This window comes from Perissodus microlepis, chromosome 10 (assembly GCF_051167445.1).
Source record: "Perissodus microlepis isolate ML-2025 ecotype Zambia chromosome 10, ASM5116744v1, whole genome shotgun sequence".
In the NCBI taxonomy this organism is placed as follows: domain Eukaryota; kingdom Metazoa; phylum Chordata; class Actinopteri; order Cichliformes; family Cichlidae; genus Perissodus; species Perissodus microlepis.
In genome coordinates this window covers 11,166,772-11,186,807 of record NC_140470.1, presented here as the reverse complement: position 1 = coordinate 11,186,807, position 20,036 = coordinate 11,166,772, and the positions used below count along the sequence as shown (strand labels likewise).

Here is a 20,036-nt window from a genome sequence, read left to right as displayed (position 1 = left end):
AGGGCTATACTGATGTGTCCTATCCTAGCACTGTGGCTTCATATCAAAAGGATTCTTGCTGGACCCTTCTGAGTTGCATTAGGATGTTCTTCCTGTGCTTGTATGGCTCTCTACAGTTACTCTAGAGAGCCATGTAAGCAGAATAAGGGCATGTATGTTAGATTAACTGGTGATTCTACACTGATCATACATTCAATTCAGATTTATTTATATAGTATAACTCCAAACCACAACAGCAGTCACCTCAAGGTGCTTTATACTGTAAAGTAAAGACCCAACAGCATCAGAGCGAAAACCCTAATGATCCGACGATCCCCTATGAGTGCAAGCACAATGGCAATGTTGTTCGCGAAAACGAGATCTCTGCAGTGAAAATCTGACATTAGCATGAAAAAAAGGATGGAGAGATAAAAACTGTTGATCAAGCTGAGGAACATCTAACACATCTATTCTGCCTCCTCTTGGCAGGTGGTGACAAAACAAACTAAGATGTTTATTTTTATGGTGTGTATCACTTTGACAAGTGGTTTTTACACCATCATGACTTATTAGGTGTTTAAAAAAAAATCCTCCCTTCTTGTCTGATTGCAGCTTTACTAATATCTGTACCCAAGTCAGAGTAATGTGGAGAATTACACAGTGGTGACGTCACTGATGTTCACTGCACAGATGTAAGCTGTTGTTTGGGGAACGGGGCCAAACAAAAACAGCTGTAAGTCCTGTTATGGTGATTAATCATGAAAATAAAAATTGCAGTTTAAATGGCGAAGACACGCATATTTCTGCCTCTGTGATTATAAAACGCAGGAATTTTAAAAGTTTAAACAGTTTCAGTTTCTAAATAACATCAGAAAAAATAAGTAATAAAATAAACATTTTGTTACTGAGCAGATATTGCAAATACAAAAAAAAAATACAGTCTATCTCCCGCCTAAAGAATGAACGCAGCTTTGATTTCAGGAAAAAACACCCGTGGTTTGAAGTGTATGTACTATTATTGTGTTTAATAAACAAAAAGATAAGGACAATATCCGATCAGTTTAACAGGATCAACCTCCAACCTCTGTGTGTCTTCTTCAAACCATCTCACACTTTGTGCTGCGTGTCCGACAGTACTGTAATCCACAAGCCTATAATCCCGACCGATCAAAGGTTGAGATTAGGAAAGATGTGGGAGGGGCAGAGAGCTGCAGACAGGAGGATGGTGAGTGAGAGTGAGCGCAAACATGACAGTGGCAAAGCAAGCCAGGCAATGATTGGTGCGCACAAATAGCCAGCCAATCACAGCACGGGCAGGGAAAATAACAAGGCAAGGGAGAAGCTGGTGAAAGAGGGAAGAGCTATGAAAAAGCGAGGGAGAAGGTGAAATCTCAGCAGCACAGAGAAGAGGCCAAACAAGCAGGAGCGGAAGGATGATCGGAGGTAAAAGCGCTGATCAGTGAGGTCTCCAGAGAGGGAGAGGAGAAGAAGGAGATGAGCAGCAAGAGGGGGGTAAGCAGCCAGCACACACAACATCCATCAGCTCAGGCAGCCATGCTCTGAGCCCTGGAGCAGCAGGGCTACGCAGACACTGCACAGGCCCCACATCAGGCCTATAGCTCAGCCCTCCATCCCGGCCAGCAACACCGGGGCAGGGACAAAACAAGATTCCCTTCACAACACCTGTGCATAAAAGCCATGAGGACAGCCAGGAAGGGCAGTGTAGAGATGCCTGCGTTTGTGCGCCAGCTGGTGAAAGAAACAGAAAAGAGGGTCAGCTCTTTCTTCAAAGGGGGCCGTGGAGGAACAGCAGAAGGAGAGCAGCAAGGGGAGGGGGAGAAGGAGGAGGTCATCCCCAGCCCCTACTTAGACAGGCCAGTCCTGGACAAGCTCACAGAGGAGGGCTGTGCCCGCTGGGGCCTCACCTATGCCCTAGGAAGTATGCAGGGCTGGAGGGCCAACATGGAGGACTTCCACAACTGTGTGCCACAGCTGGGTGGAGAGCTAGCTGACTGGAGCTTCTTTGCAGTGTTCGATGGCCATGCAGGCAGCACGGTGGCTCAGTACTGCTCCCAACACCTTCTGGGTCACATCCTGGCTACGGGTGAGAGATCTGTTCAGTGACACCTGACAGTGTGTGTGTGTGGGTGTGTGTGTGTGGGTGTTATCTTATAAGGATATTATTTTATGAGATATTCAGAATTTTAAACAGGCTGGTGATTTTCCTTTGTTATTAGTCATCAATATGATGACTGCTATGGCTGCCGGGTTCAGAAAATACTGTTTGTGCTCACAGATGGAATAGGACCAGAAGATGACCCGCCAAAAGTGAAAGGGGCCATCGAAGAGGGCTTCCTCCAGACAGACAAGCACCTGCACTCTGTGGCCCGTCGAGAGGGCTGGGAGAGGGGCGGCACCACTGTGGTGGCCACTCTCATTTCGCCATATTACATCTACTTTGCCAACTGCGGTGACTCAAGGGCCATGCTGTGCCGGTCTGGGCAGGTCTGCTTCTCCACTGAGGACCACAAACCTTACAGCCCTCTGGAGAAAGAACGTATTGAGAGCGCGGGTGGCTCCGTGTCCCTCCAACGGATCAACGGCTCCTTGGCAGTGTCACGCGCTCTGGGAGACTTCGGCTACAAGGGGGCAGAGAACCGGACCCCGAGCCAGCAGATGGTTTCACCTGAGCCAGAAGTGTGTGTGGTGGAGCGCTCGCCGGCAGATGAATTCCTGGTGCTCGCCTGTGATGGCGTGTGGGACACCATCAGCAACGAGGAGCTGTGCGCCTTCATCCACAACCGGCTGCGTGTCTGCACCGACCTGAGGGACGTCTGCACTCAGGTCATTGACCTCTGCCTCTATAAGGTCAGCACTGTTACACATACTTACTGCATGCACTTGTGTTGCTGTTCAGTAGTCTGAATAACAAATCCTTTCGACTGATTAAAAACACAATTTCAGTTTCAAGCTGAGTTACATAATTTTTAATCAGCTTTGAATTTTATGGCTTCTAATCAAGTAAAGTAATCTACTACGAGACTGACTGTGTTTTTAAACAAAGACATAATGGACTGGATATTCATTTTGATATAAGGTAATGGGCTCTGCTTCCTCTTTTAAAGATAACCCTTTAAAAGTTCTGAGGTTGTAAAGGGTGCAGAGTCACACGTGGAAATATTTTCCTACTACATAAATGTTCATCTCTGCAACTAAAAACTTATCTTGAGGTAAAACTGTTTTAAATCAAAAATAAGCACGAAGTCACCATTAAAGTTTGACCCATGGTGGTCCTGAGAACCCATTGAGTTTTAGGAAAAAACACAAGATAAAACAGAAGCAGACTAAGTGAACTTCCTCACTAATTCTATAGCACATGCAGCATATTTGTGAAAGGTGCTCCAAAGTCAATAAACACATCCATATATGGAAGCTTAGAATATAAAAGGTTTTTTTTAAATCCACAGATAAGAAATGTTCTTCTTAGAGTGTGCTAATGTAAGCTCTCAGGGGCTGAGGGGAGCTGCAGAGTGAGATGATAACTGAGGCCCGAGCAGAGGCACATACAAGACGTGCACCTTTTGTTAAATGTCTTGTTTTCATCTTCTTAGTTTAAAATGTCATGCCAGTCCTGTGTGGTTAAATGTGGCTTTTCCTGATTCTTTTCAGCAAGTTCTGCCATACTTATCAATCCATTTACAGCCTACAATTTCGTTCCCATATGGAGGGAAAAAAATTAACAGGATCTTTGGCTGAAATGGCAAAAGTTAAAAATTTAAAAAGCAAGACTGACCTCAGCTTAAGCTTTGGTTTAGTCTCACTGAGACTGCCGCTGCTGTTCATGGTACAACAGACTATCAGACAGCCTTAAAATAGACTGCAGGGGTGTCGGAACAGGTTACATCGCATTATTCAGGGTTCCCATGAGGCCTAATTACCGACACTATCGCTCAGAGAGTTTACAGAATGTTACAGGAATGTAACGAAAGAAAGTAGATATTGGATTAAAATTACATGGCAGATTACCAACACAGAAACACATTAAGATAAACTTGAGCCACATGTGCACTCTGTTGGGTCCTCATGTCACGCTTATGTAACAGTGCTTCAGCTTGGATGTGCACAATGACCTCAAAATGTCATGCCTTCTTCCGCACTCCATTTCCATTTTGCAGCTCCCCTGAGTCTGTGTGACATTGGAGTGCAAACGCTGATGTGAAAAAAAAAGATCTATTTGTGAAACTGCTCAAGTGGGATGTTAAGGAAGTTGACATTTGTAAGGTCAGCCATCATTACTCACCTCTGCTGATGCCGTTTTGTTCCACAGGGCAGCTTGGACAACATCAGCATCATCCTGCTGTGCTTCCCTGGAGCCCCCCAGCTGTCAACAGAGGCATTACACCAGGAGGCTGAGCTGGAGGACCTGCTGGAGTCCAAGGTGGCAGGTGTGTGGGTAAAGATGCTTTGCAAGGGACAGTGACAACCTTCATATTAGCAACCTGGAGTCTGTTTTTGTCATGGTGTAATGTTTCAATTCTCTTTGGTGTTTCAATGGTTTGCAAAAAAAAAGTTTGAACGATTTGTTAATCAATGTTGTTTTTCCAAGATAATTATTTAAATGATTTCTGACATCACGTGTCTTGGGTAAAAAACAAAAGCAAAACACCAAATCTGTGATTCTTGCCATGAACCTATTTACTTATGAACACGGGCACTATCATTTATTCTGAGTAAGTCCCACATTTACCCTAGTGTGGTAAATACTCATTAGAAATCCTGATGTGTATTGATCCACAGCTGAAAATAGTCCTAAAAACTGTGCTCTTTACAGATTTTTGCCCAAATCTAAAGTGTCCAGTGTATATTAGAAAGAAACTCTCTAAAAATGCATCTTTCTTTTTAATCAGAGATTTATGATGAGCTGTGTGCCAGAGGGGAAGAGCCTGAGCTGCTGTCCGTCCTCACAGTTCTTGCATCCACTGTCATCCCTGGATTACCACCAGGTGGAGGCATACAGAGCAAGTAAGACACAAATGAGCATCTATGTGCATTTGTACATGTAAACCACGTTCTGCTGGATGCAGTAGTGATTACATTGTGTTACTTCTGTGTGTTACAGGAGGAACTGCATTATCTCTGCTTACTATCAACAACGTGATGCGCACAAGCCCATGATACCAAATGTGAGTGACAGTTACAATTAGGTCCATACGTTTTTGGACAATGAGACTTTTTTTTGATAGTTTTTCCTCTCTGCACCAACGCAGTGGATTTTAAATCAAACAGTAGAGATATGATTGTAATGTTTCTTCAGCTTTAATTAAAGAGGCTTTACAACAGGATTTACAATAATGTGCAAACCACTGGTTACAGTCAAAAACAAGAATGCAAGATTAGACTTTGCCCGAAAAACACGGTTCTGTAAAAAAAATATCTTTGGAAAGATGAAATCAAGAGAAACGTGTTATGGCATGGGCCTGTAAGGCTGCCAGTGGAACTGGGTCATTAGTGTTTATTGATGATGTGACTGCTGATAGAAGCTGCAAAACTGATCAAGCAGCACTTCACAGTGCAAAAAGATAAGGACCTAAAGCATTGTGCAAAGGCAACCCAAGAGTTTCCTAAAGCACAGAAAAGGAATATTTTTCAATGGCCAATTCAGTCAACTGATCTCACCAGAACAGAGCATGCTTTTACTGAAGCGACTGAAGACAATAGTGATGGCAGAAAGACCCACAGTCAAGCTGCAAGTGAAGGCAACTGCAGTAAAGGTTTGGAAGAGCATCTCAAGGGAGGAAAGAGCATTTATTGGTGTCAGGGGCCTCTCTGTCTACAACCAAGCAAAGGATTTTTACCTCAGTCATAAAAACAATCCTTATATGCACATTTATGGTAAAACCATGTCTGCACAGTCAATGCAAACTTTTTTGATAAACCCCTTGAATTAAAGCTGAAAGGCTGCACTGCAATTATATCTTGATTGGTTGATGTAAATATCCACTGTCCTGATGTAGAAAGGCAAAAAACAACTAATGGACCTAACAATATAAGTAAAAAGACATTGTTATTACACAGTGAACTCACTCTTTGTTACTTTATCTGTCTGTCTGTTCAGGGTCTGGGAGGCTCTTGAGAAGGCCAAGGGATTTAGATTTTGTCTCCAAAGTTCCTCAAGGGAAAGGGACTGTAATAAATGTGAATATTAAACCTGTTTTTTTTTTTTTTTCATGTGTGCAGTTTCACAACAAGACAATGGTGTTTGTTAGCAGCACCATCTTGTCATGACAAAAAAAAAATGCAAAAACAGATCTAGTAAAGCCTGATACTTTATATTTATACAAGAAAGATATTTTGTAAAAATGACTCAGAGACACTGACCCAGCAACCAAACCTCAACCTCAATAAACAGAAAGTGCAGATGACAAATTGAACTGAATAACAACCAACTGTGACATAGTTCGTTTTCATTAGATAAAATAAGAAAGATTAGTACATGCAGGGTCGCATTTTGAAAATTATGATTTAAGACTGTACACATGTGTGTGTGTTTGTGTGTGCGTGTGTGTATTAAAGAATGAACAGGTTTACCTTTCCTCTTCAGGAAACATTGTCACCATTAAATAAAACCTAGCATGCAGCTAAAACGTGTCCATTTGTTGTGACAGGAAATGCTAGTAGTTCATGATACAGCTCGTGGGGATGCACACAATCTTTTTCCCTCGTTGCTGTAAGTGAAAGGCAAATAAACTCATTAGATATCTGACTCTACTCACAATTCATGTCACGGGATCTAAAAACGTTTTTGACAAAGTGTTTTACATTTTCAAAAACAAGAACAAAATATGTCAAATTTGAAATACTTACAAATGGAACTAAAAGTCTCCCCCCTAAAATGTGTCCCGCTGTGATTACTGTCTAAATTTACATGAATGCGTTCAGCATGTACACAATTTGCAATTCTTTCTAAACATATATTATTTCTAAACACATTCAAAGGTAAAGTTTACATGAAATGGGATTTTCTCCATGAACTGATGCCTTATTCCCCTTTTTTACAGCTGACAAAACAAACAGCACCAGAGCGGGTCAGTTTCTGGATGAGTTATTTTACTGCTTACTGCATTGTAACATTACGTCAGCGAGTCATTTTCTGTGTTACATTAAGGAAATTACATTAAGTGTCACTATTGTTTTAAATCTAAATAAAGAATATTTGTCTGATGACTTGCTGTGCTCGTTTCTTAAATAACTCATTTTGAACACAGTGAAGACAAAGTATGAGCTGCGACTGCCGAAAATGGGTGATTATGATTTCTATGGAAGCTTTTAACCTCACACTCATCATCTACTCACAAAAACCCTCCTCATAAATGAATGAATTACAAACGGCTTTTGTTGCATAGTAAAGGATTTCATCTAGTTACCTAAATCTTTCTCTCTGCTCTGCTGACGTGATCCTGTGACTATCTGCAAAGCCCTCGTTGACATAAGGACGTCCTCTAAGAGTCATGTTTCATTAGATCTCAATTGAAAACCCTGGATCTCTTTCATGATTACTCTGAATTTCAATGACGTCCAATTGAAAAATGTCTTTCTTGGTGCTTCTGAGCTCCTGCAGTTTGTTTGAGAAGCTCTGTTTAAATACAAATCATATTTGAACTGTTTTATATGTGCAGTTAGTTATCTAAGAGGAGATATTTTGGTTTCTACGTTCACTAACTACCACCTTATGTACAACGATGTCTTCTGAGGAGCTCGGGGAGGGGGACATGTGCAGTGTCCTTAAATCAGCAGTCCTCTTTAAGTGCTCCTTCAAAGCTTCTCTCATCTGATTGCGTTTCTGTGAGTCAGTCACTTCAGGACATCAAACCCCTCTTCAAATGATGCTGAAGTCTTTAACACATATTTGTCCTTTAACTTCCTCTTTCTCCTCACCAAACAACGTATGAACAATTATTTGCTGTCTACAGTCTGCTTTTCAGAAACAAAATATTCTATTCTTGGATATTTTTTAATACAGAACAAATTACTCATAATAAAAAAAAATCCTAAGGAAATGTAAGGCTTAAATATAGAGAACCCAAAGAACAATTGAGGTGTTGTTATGATGCTATCTATCCACACTGGTTTCCTGTAAGCGATTATTCATAATCCCCAGTGCTCCCACACCACCAGAGAAACCATTCTGATGGCTGTAGCTCTGCCGCGGGCCCTGGTGAGCTGTTTCACTCAGCTGTTTCTGCAGCAGTGCCAGAGACACCTTGTTGGACACCATGAACTCATTGACTGAGATCATCTCCCCTGACAAACGACGCCCCACTTGTACTTCAGCCAACGCGCCCGCATCCGTCTCGCTGTCGCACACAGTCTCAACCGAGCCGTCTGTGTAGCGGTGGTGGGATGAGATGGGCTGCACAGCGTTGCGTTTGATGCGTTTTGGCCTGAAGTGTGCCAGTTGACGCAGTTGACGCCTCTGTTTGTGATTTTTGTTGTGGAGACAGGGGCAGCAGAGCCACCAGCAGCCAGGGGTGGAGCAGGAACAGAGCTGATGCTTCCCTGAGCAGACCAGCTTTCCCAGGATCCAGTTGAGAGTCTGCTTGATGACGATAGAAATGACGTTGAAAAGTGAGTAGATGCAACAAACCCCCATTAAGATGAAAAGGCAGTTTCCAAACCGGTAGGCCTCCTGAGAATCGTACTGCTGCCTCTGGCTGCTCACCAGGTCCCCGAAGCCAATGGTGCTGAAGGCCACAAAGCAAAAGTACAGAGAGTCCACATAGCTCCAGTTCTCCATGGAGCTGTACAGAGTGGAGGCACTGCAAGCAATCACAACAGATGCTATCCCTAAGATCAGCATCACGTAATAGACGGATGGCTTCCATCCTTCCAGACTGTCCTCTTCACCAGATGACTCCTCCCTGCTCGACACCACCCCAACTCCAGCACACCTCAGCCGACGCTCATGACACCAGCGCATGATGTAAGCTAACATGGTGATGATCCTCTCCAGGAAGAGGTTAAAAAAGAGGATGGTGGCAGCACAGCCAATGAGACCATAGAAGATAAGGAATATTTTTCCTGCTATGGTTGCTGGTGTGGTCATGCCAAAACCTTAGAGAGAAAACACAAAATACAAGGTTAATTAAATGATCACAGCCGTGAGCAACATTCCAAAACTGAAGAAAAATCTGGAAAAAAAGTTAAGTGGAGACTTACCAATAGTGGAGACCACTGTGCCCACAAAGTAGAAAGCTCCAGAAAAGTCCCAGCGTGGCCTTAATGTGTCCACCCTGATGCCAGCTCCGTTTGCCTCCTCATACTGCCTCAGCAGAGTGTGCAGGGCGCCCAGGTTGACCCTGTATCTCCTGGTGAAGTTGTCCAGCTGCTGTTTCCACAGGAGGCGTGCGCGGAGCTCAAACGGGTGTTCCAAGGCTGAGAAGATGGCAGCTCCGCACAATAAGTAGAGCAGGATGAGTCCGGCCAGCAGGCAAAAACGAGCATTGTCCTCTTTCATGGGCGCTCTGGGGCAGCAGCAGCAGCTACCTGCAGCCCTCCTCTTAGCCATGAGCACAGCAGCAGCAGCAGCGGCACAGAGACACCACTGAAACAACATGCACCGCCTCTGCCGGCGCTGCCAAGTCACAGACTCACCGTGCGTGTTACATGCATCAACAGGCACAAATATACATGCACTAGCAGAATGAAACTTCTGGTTTAAACACGCATGCATACATTTTGCTCTAACATCTCACAGGCAAGCTTTCTGAAGAGGTTTTTGAGGACAGGTTGATCATTTTGTTGAAAAGATTTCACATCAGATGAAATATCTGTAATAAAATGAGCAAAAAAATAATAATGCAGATGCAGATTAGTCAGATGTGGTTGCAAAATCTTAAGTTTAATAGGTTGACTCATTTAACATGACAAATTGTCAGAAAACACTTCTTGTAAGTAGCAGTTTATGTCTTATAATCCACACAACATAAAATACTGAAAGTTTAAAGTAAATAAAAACCACAGTACCTGGTCTCGCTGGCAGCACCGTTCACTTAAGCGCTGCAGATCTGCGTGTGCTCATTCCATGGATGTTCTGAACAATGACCAGCCAAAGGAAGCCTCTTGATTTTGCGTCTGTGAGTGTGTGTGCGCGTGTGTGTGTGTGCAGAGAGACTGTCTGATGTTTCATCTGTCAAACACTCACATCATCATCCCTCTTCTCACCGCCTCCTCCTCCGAGCACACCCTGATTGGTGCAGTCAACTCTTCATTTGTAAAAGTGCTTTTTTTTCTTTTCTAACTGTCATCAAACACCAGTTTAACATTAAAAAAAACTCTCAAGTTTGCTTTAAATAACTGATCGTGTGGTCATTTGCTTTCATCAAAGCATGGGACAAGAATTTCTTCTGATAAAGTAAAACTAACATTAACCTCTTAAGCCCCAAGCCTAACTGATCTCCTGCCTTTTGCCCCCGCATCAGGGGGCATTGGGGCTTAAGAGGTTAAAAAAAAAACATTGTAGTAACAGGATTAGAAGCTTGCAAGTTCTGCTGAATTAATCAAAGTCGGCAAATTTTAGTTTCCCCTGCTCTCTTGTTGCCAGTGCTCAGGTGCCATTTCCACACCCACTTAGAGTGCTTTTTTGTTATCGCTGCAGACTGTGTGGGAGGATTTGTTGAGCATGGCTATCGGTTCCTCTGTCTGTTCGTTCCTTTAATCTTGTCTGGTGCTGCAGGTAAGGGCATGGGGTTCCCCGCGCCTGCCGACTAATGGCTGAACGTCAGCAGCGGGCAGGTGTGGAAAACAGACAGTCCATCTGCCTTGTCACGCAGAAAAGCAGCAAAGCAACAGTTTCTCTTGATGCTGGTGTTTCAAACGATAAAAAACAAGATTTAAGGCAATCAGCTTTCACAAGCAAACAAGACGTAAAAGATCACATTTGTGGAAACTTGATCATTTTTTATTGATGTGAAATACTTAAAAGTGCATAAAATACTAACTACTTTAACTACTTGCTTAGCTTTAAAAAGATAGAAGTGAAAAACGAAATATAGTGCTGACAGCAATGCAACGAATAATCATCTACAGAAACACTGACTCTGCTAACACAGTGATTTTCAGCTGGGGTAAGGTTGACTGTGTTCTCTCTTGGCTTTTCTTGTTTCTCTACTCTGTCCTCTCTCCTCCTGCCTTGGGCCCATGAATGTAATTCAGTAAACCTTGTTGAAGTAGATTTCCAATTCCTAAAATATAATAAACCTCCTCTGTTCTCTGTCCATCAGCACAGCAGGCCTGCTAGAGAGGCTATCATTGAGGATGCACAGATGTATCCTTTGCATTAGTATTTTTACCTGAAACATATAGAAGGAACACTGTATACAGCTGAAATGTACAAACTGTGGAGGGCAGACGGGGTCTTCAATCAGCTAGTCTTTTGTATTCAAACATTCATTCGGGTATTTTAGATGATTTATTATGTGATCAAACATTCTGACCTTCACTGTCTGTGTGTGTTTTACTCTTGTTGTGAATATGACTAATTAATTCTTTTTTTTTTTAAGTCTAAAACTGTTGTACCTCATAAATCAGATCTGAAAATGCAGCTGGTTAAATTCATGACGCAATTGTGACACACACATCAAACTGAGGATGTCTCATCTTTCTAACTGCTTGTTGTGTTGACTCCTCTCTCTTCATGTCTCTTCCTCTCCTCCTCCACTCTTACCTCTAATGGGAGGGACTAAGATGCCATGGGAGGAGTCTAGGAGAGGAATCAAAGACGTGCAACTGCCAGCAGGATTCAATGTTAATGTAATGCGCAAGTTTGGCTGGCACTGGCACTGGCACACCATCCAGATTTACTTTACAGGTTTACGCAGACACACAACCAAGTCAGTAGTACAGTGGGAACATTTTCCAGCATGTAGCCAATCAAAATAAATAAATGTCAATAAAAATATTGAACTTTAAAAAAAAAAATGCAAAAAATGTAGCTAAAGCTATCTTGCTGGACCTTAAGGGCCATCCTTCTCTGTACTGACCATAACTGTCAATCTTAATCTGTTATCCGGAGTTAATGAAACAGTCGCACATAATGTCACTAAGGGCTCAGTGTAAATTTGTCAAAACCTTAAATTGCTGATATCAGTATGAGATAAGCTACAATGGTTAATATGAAGCATTATTCATTCCATTAATGCTTCATATTAACCATCATTACCATCCATTTATTTGCTTCTGCTTCTCCAGTTCAAGGTCACATGGGGGCTGTAACCTAACCCAGCTGTCACTGGACGAGAGGCAGGATACACCAATCTGTCACACCATCATTACCAAATAAACACTTAAATTAAATTAATGGGGTAAATATTTTGAAAATTTAACAAACAGTTAATAACTGATGTATAAAACATTATATTAGTGGCTATTATAATGTTACAACTGATGTTTCTGAATATTTGTAAATGCTCATTATCAACTATTAATAATGACAATATCAAAGCAGAAAGAATATATCCACTTTTCATATACTTTGTACCATTTTAGTGATACAATGTCACTTTTAAACTGATCAACCCAGAGGGGATGTCCATATTTTTAGCTTGTAATTGGTAGAGGCATGTGTTTCCTGAAATAGTGAGCAGGTCAGCTCAAGACAGAAATGTCAGACATCTCTGGCTGAGGCTGGAGAAAACTGCATTTGTGTTTGGCTCTGCAGTGCAGGTGGGGATAATTTGTAATGCTGGATTTACACTGCATGCCGTTATGAAGCTGAGGCCATCATCAAACTATTAACAAACTATGGTATGTGCAGCAAACAGTAGTGACTTATTTAGTGTAGCATAGTGTTTACACTACTTTAAATTTCCATTCATGTAAACTCATTCTGCCTGACCACTTGCTGATGTTTCATCTAAGTCATAACAAGTTCCCAAAAGTTCTCTGAGTTTAGTTCTTCTTGGAGGGACTAAACATCTTCAGCCATCCTTTAGCATGCATGCAATCCACGTCACACTGCACTGATCCCAGTGTGCATGTTTTATGTCCTTTCAGACAGACAGCGAGCACCTCACACTTCAGACTCAATCACTCAACTTATGGGTGAACACTGTCTCCATGGTAACAGTTCCTCACCCAGATTGAGCGAAGGCAAGCAGAGGTCAGGTTGTCCAAACGTTTAGGGGAAGGTACTTGTTTCCGACAACTAATATCAACCACTTAACTAACCAGTGGAAAGTAAACACACACTTGAGACAATGTCAACACTGTTGTTTTTCCTTTCTTGAAACACTGAGCTGACAAAATGATGTATTAAATTTATTTTTTTTTTTAAATAAACTGGTAGCAGCTTCAGAAACACGAGGAGATCCTTGGTACTGTCTGATCATTGCACAATATAAATATAGTCTAGCAGCACTGTTTGGAATTACTTATCTAGATAAGAGAAACATGTCACACAAGAACTAAAACTTTTCAGTAAAACATTAATTTTATTCTACTAATAAGTGATTTTACTATTATACTAATAATATTACTACATCATTCTAATACAATATATTGTAGAATTATATTATCATAATGTAGACAAGGAACAGTTTTTTGTTTGTTTTTTCAGCATGACAATGATCCCAAACATGCTAGCAATCCAGCAAAAGGATAGAAAAACTGGATAGAAAAACACACAATGCACACAACACACAATGAAGTATCAGTCATGGATTGGCCTCCCCAGAGACCAAACCTCAGAATTACTGAAACATTGTGGGAATCTTGTTGCACCTATTTCCCATTTTCCAGCAAAATATGAAGAAATGAGGGCTCATATTTTTTCACAGTACTTTATAATGTATTGGATGCTTTTAGCAAATTTTAATAAAGCTAATATTATCATTACTCGTTATTATTACTGTTACATTGTCGCCGTTACACTGCTGCATCGTTACTTAATTAGCCTATCTGACATTTTCGTGCACCGTGAACATTCACCGTATTCCATTTCGTGTGGTTGTAAGAGCAGTGTCTGATCGGTACCTGTGAAGGGCGCCCACACGCCTGCGAGGCATCGAGCCTTCATCTAAGCAAGACAGAGGAAGAGGCGGCAGCGGCAGAGAGAGGTAAAGAAGAAGAATTTAACGGTTCCCGGTTGTTGAACCGCTCTGGTCTCCACGGTGCCCTGCGGCTTATGAACAGTTTGGGGCTTGGGATGACGGTCGTTTAGTCAACTAGCAGTTATAGTTACTTCATTTAGATAGGTCACCACCATGTTTTGACAGCTTACCACCCTAAGGAGCATCACAGCAGAGGTAACGTTCATTTGTTTGATTGCACATCTAATAACGCTGTGTGGTTGATGTACAGGTAGCTCTGTTAGCGCTCTGTGAGTCCACTAAAATAATACTTGTGCTAACTAAACATAGTGTCCGTGCTAGCTAACCCTAGCTAGCGCTGGTGAGTTGACCAAAGATGTAACTCTCGCTAGCTGACGGAGAAGTAGGAGAAAATGTAGCACCGTAGTTTAGAACAATGCAATTATCTCTTCCAACGAAACCGTGCTTAAATTTAACGCTGTTTCACTCGAAGTAAATATTTTTTCCCAAGCGATGTGATAAAATGTTGCACAGATTTTATTAGCAGTACCGGAGAAAGTGAAGTCGAGCGCGAAATCTTTCAGCGTTTTAACGCCACAAAAGAGACGCAGTTAATGACGTACTTTATTAAACAGTGGCTTAAGATCATTGTCAAATCCCTCAAGTCCCATACCGTTTGACTGAAGCCATCAATCAGAACTTTTACTGTAACAATGTTGACACCTTTTAAAATGAACTATGTCCGCTGCCGCCCCCTGCGGCTTACTTGTGTAATAACAGGCTGTGCGAGAGGAGCCGAAAAAAAACAAGAGAGAGAAATGGTTATCGAAGATATCTATTTGAAGATAAGAAATGCATATGTTGTGAATAATATTTTATGCTTTTAAAATTAGGTTCTTAAGGAGGGTATGCCTTGTTTCACTAACCTGTAAAAATATCAACCCTGTGCAATCAATAATGATACAAGCACACATGTTTTTATACACACTAATATATTTATATTGTTTTATTTATTCGAAATTGTGTTATTAGTCTTTGTACATATGAAAACTATTTAATTAGATATATTGCTCACTTTCTACTGATGGGACTGCGTACCTTTTTTTATTTTTTGTTTAATGACAATAAAAATTCTGATTCTGACTGTGATGCCGAAAAAAAAATCTTAATGTCACTATAATAAGACCGAGAATTGCAAACATTCCCAAAATGTTGGGATATTTTTGTGAGATGCATGGAATGATACAATATATTTTTCACAACACATCATTTAATTCCCATTTTATATATGATTATGCATGTCTCCTTGCAGATTTTCCCTGTTATCCTTCGAACAATACATTGTTGAGATTTATCAGTTGCTCAACATGATCTTAAAGGCTCTGCTGTGTGTGAAGAAGCGTGGGTCAGCTCAGGATTACGATTATGCTTTATATTTTGGCTCAGGTGTCAGATGTACGCATACATCTGTCTCTGTTTTAACAGGAAAGGAGTTGCTTGATTCAGTTGTTTCTAATCGATTGGAATAATTTGTTTCTCCGATTTAGAGCCGGAGCAATGGAGGAAGGCTCTGAGCTGATGGAGGATATTGTATTTCGGGGGGTGGAGTTTTCCGTGAAGATGGAGGTGGACAAGGGTTTGCTCATTGTCGAAATCTCTGATTCAATGACAGCAGATCAGTGGAAGGGGGAGTTTGATCCAGCATGTAAGTGGCATATACATCTCAGTTTACATATCACTATAGCCAGTCATTCATGCTGTTTAACTTTAACTGCTTTTTCGTTTATTTAGATATTGAAGACCTCACTCGCAAAACTGGCAACTTCAAGCAGTTTCCTATTTTCTGTAGCATGCTGGAATCTGCAGTGAGAAAGGTGTGTGTGTGGGGGGGGGGATTAGAGGCAGAACGAATGTAAACACAGTTAATAGATGAATATAAAGAGACAGATTTCCCCGAGGCTGTGTGAGCCGAAGAAGAGACTCGGTTGTGTTCATTGTCTCCACTTAAGCGAAAAATGCCCAGTTATCCCAGGATGTCCTACTCCCTTTTTCCTTTTAATTAACGTGTAGTAGCAGGGGAAAAAAGAAGGAGTCTGGAGGAAATTAGGAGAGACAAACTGAATTTTTGGCACATTTTTAAGTCTGCTGCAACTAAATTGTCATGAAAGCAAGGTATACACGCACACTGTAAATGTTAAAGCAAGACAGAAAAACATGCTTTCTGATATATCTGAAGATGCATTATTAGAAAATTAGATCCATGATCATTAGAAGAGATGGCTGATATTTTTTTGCCATTAAATTGCTGTAAATTGGGGGGGTAAATATAAAATCAGGAGCCTACGATCATAAGACTGTTCCCTAAGGTGATAATGGCATGTTTTATTATTCTGATTGTTGAATGAGATGCTTCTTTGCAGACGAGTGACTCTGTTACGCTTGACCTCCTGACCTATGCTGACCTGGAGCTACTGCGAAACAGAAAAGCAGGGGTGGTCAGTCGTCCTCGCAGCCATCAGCAGCCATCTGCTCTCACCGCCAAAAGATATCTCATTCTCATATACACAGTGGAGTTTGACAGGTTTGCTCACAGCTTTGCTGCTTTATGCCCTCTGCGTCTGTAGTAGAAGCTGTGCTGATGTTCTGATTTTCTGTCCATGTGTAGAATTCACTACCCTCTACCTCTGCCCTATGTGGGAAAGCCTGACCCAGCTGTCCTGCAGAAGGAAATCAGAGCGCTCAGGGCTGAGCTCAATGCTCTCACCTCTCACGGAGTTAACAAATCTGCAGATCTGGAAATACAGCGGCTACGAGCAGAGTAGGTTTAATCTCTACCAGTGTTACCAATATTAGCAGATGCTGGAAGTTTTCTTCTTTTCTTTTTTAAATGTCTCCTGCTGTTTTCAAGGCTGGCTCTGGTTAAAGAGGAAAAGGAGAGCATGGCGAAGGTTCTGGAGCGACTGCAGTTGAGTGGAAGTGATCCCACGTCTGGACGAGAGGACTGGAGAATGAGAGATGTGGTGAGGACGCTGGAGGAGCAACTTGTCAAGGAAAGGGCCAAAAGTCAGCGCTCGATGAGCAAGAGATGTCAGGAGCAGCGACTGCTAGTGGAGCAGGTGATGCTTCTTTGTTTTTTTTAACCCATGTAACGCCCCCTTTTTAAAATAAATCAGGTTTTAACTTTTTCTTCTTTCCATTCCAGTTAGAGGAGCTGAGAGCATCAGAGTGTGCTCTCCGTGTTCGTGTCAAGAGTCTCACCAATGAACTGGCGTTACTACGGAGAGGGTTAGACAATCTAAGCGTGTACTATATCTTTACTTTCTCTCTCTTTCATACATTCGCTTATACACTTAAAATTTCAAAACCCGAATCAGTCACCCACTGAACACTCGTGCTGTTTTTCTTGTGTATGCAGCAGAGTGACTCCTGTGTCGGGTCGTATCAGCTCACGGGTAGATGGAGAAATTTATCGCTCCCTTTCTCGGGAGAGAAGGTCTGGGTACGGGACAATCAGGGCTCGCTCGGGATCTAGAGAACGTACAGAGGATAGAGGACAGAGGTCGGTGGAAAGAGGAAGACGCGCAGACTCCTCGGGACCGCGTGCTCGCATACCCAGGCCATCACCTTCCCCCACAGGTACTAGCTCTGCTCCTGATGTTGTTTCTGTGAATGAATTCTCAGTAATTAATCCCACTGATAAAGATTTGTACTTGATAAGCACTTCTGTTTTTGCAGGGTCACGGGTTCCACGCTTTGATCCAACAGCATATATCCAGGACAGGCAGCGCAGACAGAAGGAGGCAGAAATCAAAAAGTTGGTTTCCTCACTTTGTGAGTATACGCCAGTACTCCGTGTAGTAGCTGCTCAAGCATGTTTTTCTGTGTCAGACAGAGGAAGGTGCGAAGGGACATGCTGGCATCACCCGTGCTCCCCGAGAGAGGCCGTTCACGTTCCAGAGAAGCCTATCCTCAGCTGACCCGGTCAGGCAGCAGAGGCAGGAGTTTATCTATGGAGCGGCGAGGGAGCAGGAACTCCTCTGAAAGCTCGTTAGTGGACATGGATGAAATGACCAAAACTCTGTACAGGTGATAGTACTTTGGATGGATTTGTGAAGGCTCTGTGGGTGTAGCTGGCTATTTTAATGTCTGGGTTGGGTTTTTTTCTTTCATGTTTTCAGAGGAAGAAAACAGACTTACAATGGACCCAATGTGGTGAGTAATGACTTTCCTGTTATTTATTTGTTGTCCTCTCCTGTATGTATTTGAAAAGGGCTGATACCAGCCTTTTTTGGGTATGAAAGCAGTGCAGGTAGTAGATGTTAGTGGAATTAAATCACTTAGAGTTGTAGTTTTTAATGGTTTTGTAGCCACTAAGTACAGAATATTACAGGCCTTAACATTTACAGTGCAATTTATCTGTCTCTAGTCCAGGGGAGGCCTTCTGTCCAGGAAGCCATTATGCAGCACACCAACACTCAGAGTCAAAGACAAAGGTAACTTGTACTTGTAACTTTTTTTTTTTTTTTGTCCCCATCAGTTTACATGCATTTTTGGTTTTTTAAAGTCTAATTTGTCATTTGTTGTCCCAAACCCCAGAAAGCTCTGTAGATACAGGTGCAGAGCTATCAGAGATTGATGCAAGGCTGCAGGCACTGCAGGAGTACATGAGAGACTTGGATACAGGACATTGACCTGCTGCACAGGATTGTCTGATTTCGTCATCTGCATAAAACTGAGGAAGGAATCCTGATTTGGACCTGAGCTTTGGGTTTAGCAGAGTATGCACTAACATCAGAGACTAAAACTCCCTCTGGAAGCTCAGACTTCTGGAAACTACAGCCATCAATATGAAGGTCATTGGACTACCTTTTTGTGGACTAATTTCTTATGTTTTTATAAATTAACTTAAAATATGATTGTGTCTGTGTGTTGCCAGCTTTTTTCCCCTTTTTTAAGCCCAAACAAACTGATACATGTGTGTAAAATTTGGCATTGCCTGGTAAATGTTGATCTTTCAAAGGCTTGTTTAATAGTGTGAGCAGAGTTGAGACCTTTTATATTCAGTCCATGATGCAGAAAGGCATTTCATCACTGGGTTTGCAGGTAGATCATTTGTTTATCTATCACGCCTACATCCATGTCTGATCCTTGCTTTCATCATCAGTTTAAAATGCGGAACATTTTTTTACGATTTCTCCGTTAATGAGTTTGTGTTAAAAAAGTGATCCATACATCTTTTGATACATTACAGAAATGTCCATGAGTATGATGGAGTATACCAAAATGTTATAGTACATCCACACATTTAAATATGTAATGGGCTGTTGTTTCTACCACCCAGTGCTTGCTGGGATGCCTTACAGCTCCTGTGCTCTGAATCAGTGGATGACATAAGTGATACATGGTGGTCAGTTGTTTTCCACCTTTTTTTTTATTATTATTATTATTTCACCTTGTCTTCCCACTTTGAAGTAAGGATTATCAGTGCATCTCAAGTATTTTGTTACCACTATACAGTCTCTAATTGTTCCACACAGTGCAATACAATACAGCCTTTTCTGCCCTTTAAATTCAGCATTATTTTGATGGTATCACAAACTGATTCCAAACTTGTTAGACATTTCTATAAGGGAACAATATTTACCATAAAAACAATGTTTTAATAGGCTATGCTGATGGTGCATGTAAAGTGTGTAAAAACTTGGCACATTTTTCATAACAAATTGCCAAATATTTTCTGAAACTGTTGTCTGCAGACTGTTACTAGAACTTTATCCATTGTTTTTATACCACCTAAAATATAATTTATAAGAAATATATGCTGTGTGTAAGGAGTCTTTTTATAGTTTTATACATACTGCTTTCCTTTGGATTAGTGTTCGCTGACAAGAAGCTTGAGGGGTACCTTGAAGATCTTCCAGCACTGCAGCTGGTCTGCTTTCACTAATTAACAAGTCCTCTTCTCAGGCAAAC

The 20,036-nt window shown here is 41.7% G+C and overlaps 3 protein-coding genes across 5 annotated transcripts; 2 read left to right on the top strand and 1 right to left on the bottom strand.

Annotated features, from left to right (window-relative positions):
* Positions 1–1,277: 1,277 nt before the first annotated feature.
* ppm1nb (protein phosphatase, Mg2+/Mn2+ dependent, 1Nb (putative)) lies at positions 1,278–7,203 on the top strand. Of its 2 annotated transcripts, XM_084941932.1 has the most exons (6): positions 1,278–2,083; positions 2,276–2,847; positions 4,307–4,424; positions 4,887–5,001; positions 5,099–5,162; positions 6,095–7,203. In XM_084941932.1, the coding sequence occupies exons 1-6, from the start codon at positions 1,678–1,680 to the stop codon at positions 6,110–6,112; spliced, it is 1,293 nt and encodes a 430-aa protein (XP_084798058.1). In that variant the 5' UTR covers positions 1,278–1,677; the 3' UTR covers positions 6,113–7,203. The 2 variants fall into 2 exon arrangements, with proteins under 2 accessions (XP_084798058.1, XP_084798057.1); XM_084941931.1 differs by lacking the exon at positions 6,095–7,203 and having other exon boundaries at positions 5,099–5,389.
* Positions 7,204–7,290: 87 nt separating this feature from the next.
* kcnk12l (potassium channel, subfamily K, member 12 like) lies at positions 7,291–10,549 on the bottom strand. Its single transcript, XM_084941930.1, has 3 exons — positions 10,003–10,549; positions 9,196–9,806; positions 7,291–9,090 (listed from the first exon to the last, which is right to left on the bottom strand). Exons 2-3 carry the CDS (start codon positions 9,707–9,709, stop codon positions 8,090–8,092), a joined length of 1,515 nt encoding a protein of 504 aa, XP_084798056.1. The 5' UTR covers positions 9,710–9,806; positions 10,003–10,549; the 3' UTR covers positions 7,291–8,089.
* Positions 10,550–14,038: 3,489 nt separating this feature from the next.
* Positions 14,039–19,880, top strand: ccdc61 (coiled-coil domain containing 61). 2 transcript variants are annotated; one of them, XM_084941929.1, is made up of 13 exons: positions 14,039–14,279; positions 15,611–15,768; positions 15,855–15,937; positions 16,484–16,644; positions 16,729–16,881; positions 16,972–17,179; positions 17,266–17,348; positions 17,479–17,699; positions 17,799–17,877; positions 17,952–18,149; positions 18,242–18,275; positions 18,490–18,556; positions 18,660–19,880. In XM_084941929.1, the coding sequence occupies exons 2-13, from the start codon at positions 15,621–15,623 to the stop codon at positions 18,752–18,754; spliced, it is 1,530 nt and encodes a 509-aa protein (XP_084798055.1). In that variant the 5' UTR covers positions 14,039–14,279; positions 15,611–15,620; the 3' UTR covers positions 18,755–19,880. The 2 variants fall into 2 exon arrangements, with proteins under 2 accessions (XP_084798055.1, XP_084798054.1); XM_084941928.1 differs by having other exon boundaries at positions 17,266–17,366.
* Positions 19,881–20,036: the final 156 nt, after the last annotated feature.

Excerpts from the sequence above, each read along its gene's own strand:
- ppm1nb (XM_084941931.1), top strand. The coding sequence starts at position 1,678 with ATGAGGACAGCCAGGAAGGGCAGTGTAGAGATGCCTGCGTTTGTGCGC. Across the intron at positions 2,084-2,275 it reads GGGTCACATCCTGGCTACGG|ATGGAATAGGACCAGAAGAT; the intron begins GTGAGAGATCTG and ends TTGTGCTCACAG. Across the intron at positions 2,848-4,306 it reads TTGACCTCTGCCTCTATAAG|GGCAGCTTGGACAACATCAG; the intron begins GTCAGCACTGTT and ends TTTGTTCCACAG.
- kcnk12l (XM_084941930.1), bottom strand. The coding sequence starts at position 9,709 with ATGCATGCGTGTTTAAACCAGAAGTTTCATTCTGCTAGTGCATGTATA. Across the intron at positions 9,091-9,195 it reads CACAGTGGTCTCCACTATTG|GTTTTGGCATGACCACACCA; the intron begins GTAAGTCTCCAC and ends TTTCTCTCTAAG.
- ccdc61 (XM_084941928.1), top strand. The coding sequence starts at position 15,621 with ATGGAGGAAGGCTCTGAGCTGATGGAGGATATTGTATTTCGGGGGGTG. Across the intron at positions 15,938-16,483 it reads TGGAATCTGCAGTGAGAAAG|ACGAGTGACTCTGTTACGCT; the intron begins GTGTGTGTGTGG and ends GCTTCTTTGCAG. Across the intron at positions 16,645-16,728 it reads TACACAGTGGAGTTTGACAG|AATTCACTACCCTCTACCTC; the intron begins GTTTGCTCACAG and ends GTCCATGTGTAG.